This window comes from Octodon degus, unplaced genomic scaffold (assembly GCF_000260255.1).
Source record: "Octodon degus isolate 3935 unplaced genomic scaffold, OctDeg1.0 scaffold00002, whole genome shotgun sequence".
NCBI classification, from domain to species: domain Eukaryota; kingdom Metazoa; phylum Chordata; class Mammalia; order Rodentia; family Octodontidae; genus Octodon; species Octodon degus.
The window spans coordinates 13,136,428-13,144,949 of NW_004524578.1; the positions used below are offsets into that span (position 1 = coordinate 13,136,428).

At 48.3% G+C, this 8,522-nt stretch overlaps 1 protein-coding gene across 2 annotated transcripts in view; it reads right to left on the reverse strand.

Moving 5' to 3' along the window:
* Positions 1–8,522, reverse strand: part of Slco3a1 (solute carrier organic anion transporter family member 3A1) — a 304,843-nt gene that overhangs the window by 24,962 nt on the left and 271,359 nt on the right. For both annotated transcript variants that reach the window (XM_004623273.2, XM_004623272.2), the window contains exon 8: positions 2,146–2,321. In XM_004623273.2, the coding sequence (XP_004623330.1) occupies positions 2,146–2,321 (176 nt within the window). The remainder of the gene's footprint in view (positions 1–2,145; positions 2,322–8,522) is intronic.

Below are 8,522 nucleotides of genomic sequence, written 5' to 3' on the forward strand. Positions count from 1 at the left end.
ACACAACAATGTAATGTATGGTTGAAACTGTCCTACTAATCAGTTTTGAAACTGTCTCATTGCTATTGTTTCTCAATAAATTTATTTTTTAAAAAAGAGTGACAACAAGAGCCCAGAGCTGGGTCCTGGGGGGCCCAGTGAGCATCAGCTGTGACTCCTGCTTCTGGATTTTCTGAGCGCTGCCCTTGCGAGTGTGTTTCTGCTTAGCATTCGAGAAGCCTCCCATGTTTCGCCTCTGCAAGAGCTGACGCACACCTGGGCTGAAGCTCTCACTGTGCCCTGGTGCCTGCCTGGGACATCTGGGATGGCAAATAGGACTGGGAAAGTGACGGTAGAAAGTATGATGGCCTTCACACTGTGCCTGCAGCAGGCGTGAGCCCGACCTCTGGCCTATGGACTCATTGGAAGGGAATCAGATAGGTCCTGAGAAACCCCAAGAGGTGTTATGGAGTTGGTGTGTGTGTGTGTGTGTGTGTGTGTGTGTGTGCATGATTTCAATAGATTCTCACTGTTGGAGCTGCCAGCCATGATTTCAGAGTGTTAAAAGGCTGAATTTTTTCAGGTGAATCGTGGCAGGAACATGGGTAATGGTCATGGTGGAGCAGGCCCTGCACTCTGGTGCCTTTTGTGTGTGTAGATCTGTGTATGACTTCATGAGAACTTCTAGTGAGAAATAAACTCATAAGCAGCCCCTAAGCCCATACATAAGATCTGATTAGTTTTGCCCTTGTGCATATGGTATATAATCATCTTCTATATATATGGCTTTAAATGTAATTGCTCATTTCATAAACACTTTTCACATTCTTAAGAATTTTCATTATGCCATCGAGCTGCAGAGCCATAATTTAGCTCACTATTTCACTTCAGGTATTTCTGCTATTATAGTCAGCGCTGTAATAAAAATCTGTCTGTATTGGGCTTTTTCTCTAGTAGAGACTATTTTCCAGCAATAAATGATGAGCAGAGAGTCGGGTTACTGCATAAACGGGTCTGAATACTTTTATGGCTCCTGACACACATTGCCATATTGCATTTTTGGAAGGACTGACAGGCTTCTCAATGCCACCGGCAATGTGGGATTTTACTAGCTTAGCCACAGCCCTGTGAGGCAGTGGATAAGAATTTTTTAAATGTAGTTTTCAAACTTACTAAGTAGACATGGCAATTTGCTTATTGTACCCTTAATGCTTTTACACATTCACAAGGCTTTGACAATGACCTTGATAAGTGCTGTATATAAATCTTTCTCAATGGGAATTTGTAACAAAGACCAGGAGCTGCGGTGGGCGGCTGGAGAGGAAGCCAGGGCAGCCGGGCGTGTACCCATGGGGAGTACTTCCAGGCATTCCGGTCCTACTTTTCCAGCCCCTGGGATTGAATGGTTTGCGTGCACAACTGTATGCCAACAAGCTGAGTCTTTCTCAGTACTGAGTCGTTTCCTCCAATTCAGATGGATAATAGACAATGGATCAGCTCATGTCTAGCTTCTGTATGTCAATCCTGCTAACTTTGCAAACCACAAAAGCCACTCAGTTCAATCTTTTGCAGTTGAGGCACCTCATCTGCTCCAGGACAGGTCTCCAGAGAAAGAGAAGGGACAGAAACCTAGCTGGCCTCAGCATCCTGCATGGACAGGAGGAGCCAACTCTTGCTCGCCAGGAGACCACTGGCACAACCACCCCCCACATCTCCATGGTGTCTGCACAGGGTGGTCTTGATGGGTCACATGCCACTGCGAGACACAGGCAGGAACAGCACCATCACCTCCAGGAACAGACATAAAAATGAGTCTGGGCTAAGATGTCCTGCCCCAGGGCTTGTGGCTGCACAGCTGTGAACTTGGCTAGTCCAGAGCCACTTTCCTCACTCTGACAGTGCTGTTCCCCCAAAAGATCAGGATCCTGTCCAGAGCCACCTGCAGAGGCTACTCCTGGGAGGACACGGAGGTAGTCTCTTCCCTTGCGTCTGTCTGGCTTTTCTTATTGTGGTCCCTAACTGAGGGGTCGTGTTGATTCCTGTTGGCCTGGGCTGGCTGTGCTGCTCGCTGTGGCCCTAGCTCTCCTGCCTCGTGGGGCCCACACAGCATCCAAAGGTAGGGTTTCAGGAGACGCTGCGGCCGGGAGGGGCCACGTGACGGCTTACCTGATGAGGATGATAACAGAGGGCGTCTGGGCCATGGCGCCAATCATGCTGCAGACGCACACGACACAGAGGAAGGTGAGGAAGGCCTCTTGGCACCCAGGACTGGGGCACTTGCCAGGAACCGCAGTGGCATTCTCAGGGGGGACAGTGGTGAGGCAGGCACAGCCCGTAAGGTTCTGAAAGGGAAGCATTCAACCCTTTAACCTGGGGGTCCTCTCCGGGTTTCACATCCACAGCCATCCATCAGCTGAACTGTTGCAGCCTAATTGTGTATTCTGCGGCATTCCATTAATTAGGCCTGAATAAACGAGTTAGCTTTTTAAGAAGGCTGCAAAAACACATGCAAATAAAGGAATATTTATGGGGAGGAGAGCTGATTTTCCTGTCTCCGGTGTGTTTCATTTCCATTCTCAAGAATCCCTTAATAAGCTCCACCGTAGACAAATGTGTCCCCCCCAATACAATTAGAGAGGAAATTGCGCTTCCACAATATGATAAAACATTGCCAAATTAACATTGTAATTACTTGCCAATTTGTCTCCTCTTTTATGCAGTTATAATTACACTGAAGTGTATTAAAAGAAGTAAATCAGGTAGCCCACATATTGTTGCTGGTTCAGAGCCCGGTGTGGCTCTTGGGACAAAGGATGCACACGTTCCACGTGAAGCCGCTGTGTCTTGGAGGCCGTGAGACGACAGCGCCAATGGAACAGCACTGCAGTGGCTGAAAAACCAAAGGGGGCTAAGAGAATCCAAGTGGCTTAGGGCGCCTTGTGGGGAGCAGAAGGAAAGCCCTGCAAGGGGCAAGATGCGCTCATTAATACACGATCAGAGAGGAGAGGGTGGAGCGACTGCATCGCATTTGGTCTGCCGGGTACAGCGGCCCGGCTGCCCGTTCCCAGGCGCACTCAGTGTCCACGCTCCCTGCTGTCTCGCTCCAGGAAGCTCTGACGGCAAAGGGCGGAGCAGGGGCTGGAAGAGGCTGAGCCGAGTGCCAAGCCAATTAAAGCTTGATAATAATGGTGCGGAGGCCACTAATGAATACAAAGTGAAAACAGTCATAAATGATTCATCGCTTTCCTCTCCGGACCCATCAGCTTTCCTAGCACAAGCACAGGTGAATCCTCCTGGGAGCCCAACGGATCCCCACAGCTTCCATGTGTCTCTTCCTCCACCCTCTCTCTCCCTTCACCCTACTACACGCTCCCCTTTCTTCCCCACCTCTTTTTCTTTCCCTTGCAAGATGACTTCAGGGGGCCTCAAGCCCTGTGTGTCCCCACCCTAGCAGGGCTGTGCCCCATGTAGGGTTTGAATCTGCAGGGCAGAAATGGGGGTACACATATTATGCTGGTGTGCACCCTTCTCCTCAGTGGTCTGCCAGGGCAAGCATCTCAGTGGGGATGTGAGGGCAGCTCCCAGCCAGCAAGACCCTGCCCCTCTCGTCTTTTCTTTTAGATTTCGTAGCTCTTGTATAAAACCATCCTCCTAGGGCCGGCGGTATAGCTCAGTCGACTAAACATTTGCTTAGTTAAGTGCAGGGGCCAGGGTCTGATCCCTGCCACCACATGTCCTGCTGGACCTGCCCCCGGGTACACTAAGCCAGCGATGGAGCCTGGGCATGGCGGTGCATGCCTGTAATCCCAGCACTAGGGAGGCAGAAAACAGGAGGATCACTGCCAGTCCAAGCTGTGTAGTGAGACGCTGCATAAAAACAACAACAACAAAACACCCTCCTAAGGCTAAGAGCTGGATGAGAGTGGGACAGGAAGAAGACACAGATCTAGAATGTAGGAGTTTAGAATATACCACCCCACAATATGCCCTTTGATATAAGGATTATTTTGAGCTCAGTGTCTGGAGAAACTAAAGACTTAGGAGGTGCTCTGACACTAGACAGATTACTGTTTTCAAAATGAAATTCACATTTATAGTCAGTGTTTCCTTGACATCCAAGGAAGACTGGGTTTCAGTCCCCCGCCCCAAGACAACAAAATCCAAGGGTACCCAAGCCCTCCGATACAATGGAGCAGCACTGGCACAGAGCCCATGTACATTCTCCCGTATGAGTCAAATAATTTCCAGATGACTGTAGTACCTACTACAATGTAAGTGCACTATAATGTCATTAACCGTTAGGCTATACTGTTCAGGGAATACATGTGTGTGATCAATACAGATACAATAATTTCTACTAAAGAATGTCAACCTGTGGTTGGTTAAAGCCACAGATGTGGAGGCCACAAGTATGAGGTCACCTATAAAAAAGGGAGAGGACACTCCCCCCCCCACTGAAATGGAGCCACCGGATTGCGTGTGATCATGTCCCTATGGGAATGAGATGAGTGGGCCGTCTCTATCCCAGACTGTCTGCAGAGTGAGCTGCGTCCTGTGTGTGGGTTGAGGACGACATGGGCTAAGTTGCCCGGGGTGAAGGCCTCTCGGTGGGATTAGTGCCTTTACCAGGGAGACCATAGAGAGCCGCCTTGTCGCTTCTGCCAAGTGAGCATGGTGAGCACAAGGTGCCACCATGTGCCATTTATGACACAGGAAGTGGGCCCTCACCAGACCCCGAATCTGCCAGCACCGTCATCCTGGACTTCCCAGCCTCCAGAAGCACAGGAATGGACACCTGTGGTTTTCAACCTGCCTATATTTTCTAGGCTATGGTAACATCCCAAATACAGCTAGGCAGCCCCAGGCCGAATGATGACAACAAGGGATCTGTGCTGCACTAATGCTGGAGAAGGAGTGTGTGACAGCCCAGGACCTGGGACATGTCTGCTCCCAGGTGTTGGGGAAGAAACCCGGGACATGGCTAGGCCCTTCCAAAGGCTCTAGAGAAATCTGCACTCATTTATTCAGTTTTAATTTTTTAAATTAAAATTCACATTCATAGTCAGTAGTCCCTTGACACCTTTGGAAAACTGTGTTGCAGGCCCCTGAAATGACAAAGTTTTTCTGAAAAGAGCTGTGAAAGGGGAAAAATAAGCTAGAGTGGAGATGCAAGGCATTGCATTTTCATTTGATGAGTGAATAAAACCAGGGGAAGGCTAGGGGTGTGGCCCCTGCATGGGGAGCAGACACACGCTTCTGTGGCCTTCCCTGCAGGGAGACCCAGGGAGACATAAAGATGTCTTTAGATGGCCAGGAATGAAAAACAACTTTATGGGACTTAGGTGTCAGAAGGGCACAGATCTGGTGAGACATGGTACTAAGGGGACCATAGGTCTCAGGTGCACAAGGCGGGGAGGCTGTTACTGAAGACTCATCCCCGGAGGTGGCCCAGAGAGGCAGGAAGAACTGGGGATGAGAGCAGGAAGTTCCTTCCTTCCCAGGTGCACACTGGGAAGAGCTGGCTTCTTCCAGCAGGGTTTACTCCAGGATCTCAAGGGGATAGCGAAGTAGGGGCATCCCTTCAGCAGGCGCTAAGCAGATGCCCAGGTGGGAAGCCCTATTCCTGTAGAGCAGCGGGTAGTCTAAATGACAGAGCCAAAGCTGGGTACATGAGGATGAAGGCTTTAGTCCTATATGGGAGATGGCAGAGGCTGACACACCTGTTCTCACCCAATTTGGGCAGAGCAGAGGCTCTGGAAGCTGCCTGGGGACCTCTGTGGCCTGAAAGAAGTGGCAGATCCCTGGCAGTTTCCATGATGCCTATCTTTTAGGCATGTACCCTAGACTCCAAGTTCCTTTCAGATCTCTGAACTGCCAAACAACCTACTTCTCATCCTTGTTTCTAGGCCATGTGTTCTCAGCAGTAGAGCTGAGCTCTGCCTGGTGCCATGTCTTAGGAGGTCAGGCTCTGGCTTTACTGTCAAGAAGATGTGCCGTGACCTTTCATGTGTGTGGTCAGACTGCTGTGACCCCAGAACAGACCCCTACAACTTGTTCACCAAGAGGAGAAAGGGTCTGGTGGGCTAACTCCGCAAGAACTTGTCCAACACAGAGGCTTGACATGCATAGAATGACACAGGTACGCTGAGTCCCAATGTGATTTGTAAGAGCTCAGGTGGTTCGGTAATCAGGGAGCTCACCGGGCTCTGGGTGAAGGGATTCAAGTAGATCCAGGATATAGCTGTCAGAAAGGCACAGCCGCACTCTATGGATGAGCTATGCTGAAACAACTCCAGGATAACTACAGATCATATACTAAACAAGGTCAGAATAAGGCCTTACCTGTGCTGGAACAGATACACAAAAATCTGAAACCCGAAATCTGAACCTTTTGGAGCGCTGCCTTGACAACAGCGAAAGATGCCACACTTAACCTCATGTGATGGATGGCAGTCAAAACCCAGGCGCTCCTCACAGTGTCCTCAGCAGCCCTGAGGGAAGAAAGGCCCATCCAGCCCCAACCAGCCGCAACGGGTGAGGAGTGTCGTGTGACTGTCTCATGTGCAAATGCGCGTGTGCAAATATTTCACCATAGGAAAAAAAAATCCTAAATCTGAAATTTCAAAGAAGGAGCTTTAGATAAGGGATACTTGAGCTGTATAGGAAGCCAATGATGATAATTTTTATTTATTTATTTATTTATTTATTTATTTATTTATTTTGTTAATTTTTATTTAGTGAGTCAAGAATTGGGTCCAGAATGTTCAAGAGAGAATTCTCATTTCTTCTTTTGTGTATTTTTTGATTTTTGAACAATGTAACTGCACTGTTTATTAAAAAAATGTTAAACTTTGTAGCAATAAAAAATTATGGAGAAAGCCCAGCAGAGGGGCATATTGTCTATAATCCCAGTGCTGTGCAAGGTTGAAGCAGGAGGATCACAAATGTGAGCCCAGCCTGGGCAACGTAGCAGCTTAATGTGACCCTGTTTCAAAATTAAAAAAAAAATAAGAAAAACACTGGGGATGGAGCTCATGTGAAATTTCCAGTTAAAAAAAAAAGAAAGAAAAAAGAAATTGAAAGAAGAGTAAACAGGTCACTGAAAATTGCAGTCTTATTCCACATTGAGGCATTAATTTAAATTGAGAAGTGTTTCTATTCACATGTGATGATGGGGATAAATAATTATAATAAAGTAGAAACCCATAAAAATAGAAAAACTATTCTGTGGAATCTTGGGTTTGTTCTCTATTAATGAAGGAAATGGTGAGCATGCTATTTTGACAGCTCCTATTATAAGAACTAGATCCTTGCCAGCAGTATTGCAATAACACTGGCAAACAAAGTTGTTTTTGTTATGCACCCCCCACCATCCAACACTGATGAAGCAATTCCCATTAAGAAAGTGAACTGCCAGGCTGAAAGATGGCTTTTTTAAGGGGATGTATGAGAGGGATGGACTGGTTGGTATTAGAGTCTGCTGTGAAAATTAGGGGGTAGAGGATCACCCCCAACCCACCAGGACATTGTTTTTCTCCTCTCTATAAATGCAGGTATGCTGTCACCAGAGAGAAATGACAGTGGTCCCCAAATATGGGGGGTCCTCCTATGGCCAAGGAGGAGAGCCGGCCCAAGATGAGCCACTGTGTCCTGGGTTCTGCCTGTACCTTCAGTCTTTTCTGCCAGGTGTCATATCCTAATAATGAGGCAGCAAAGGACAGGGACACTACCAGAACAGACTGGGGTATTTTCCTAAGAAGCACCACCTATTCTTATCTATGTGTGACAGATATCTATGGATTCTTGTGCAGTGTAGCAAAATCCTTGACACCCGCCTACTCTTTGGTAGCAGCTTCTTCAGCTTGGATGGGATCATGCTCCAGCCTGGCCCAGGTGGCATTTCTAGAGAACAGGTGGCAACCCACAGGCTCAAGGCCAAGGGGATACTGAAAAAGCACAAGAAGATTAAATACATCTCTTCTTCCTTTGGAGGTCATAGGAGACTAGAGCAAGACCAGCTGGCCTGCAGCCAGGAGCCAGAGCCCAGCCCTCAGAGCTTCATTATCCCCTGCCCAAGGCAAGCAGAGGGCTGGGCCTCAGAGATGAGAAAGCTCAGGTGCTCCAGCGCTCGAAGGTAGGGACAGTGGGCAGAACATGGAGGTGCTGCTGAGGCTGCACTTGGGATGCCCTTGCTGTCTCCTCTCTGGTGTTCTGTCTCCCAACTGGTGTCACTTGCCTTCCCTCTAGGTCTGAGCATCTATAGCCGAGCCTATGCATGAATGTCCACTCCCAGGACGGCCCCACGCAGGACCAAGTTCTTCCATGGCTGACATACTGCCTGAGGTCACCAATGTCTCAGCAAGGTCACTTTCTTCTATTTCACTGTAACCACCCAAGATTTAATGTTGGGTAGTTAATTTTAAAAAAGCTTTTCTAGATTGGGTGTGGTGGCACGCACCTGTAATCCCAGTGCTTGGGAGAGTTAAAACAGCAGGATCACTACAAGTCTGATTTGGGTGTAGTGGGACTCTGTGGACCCTGTA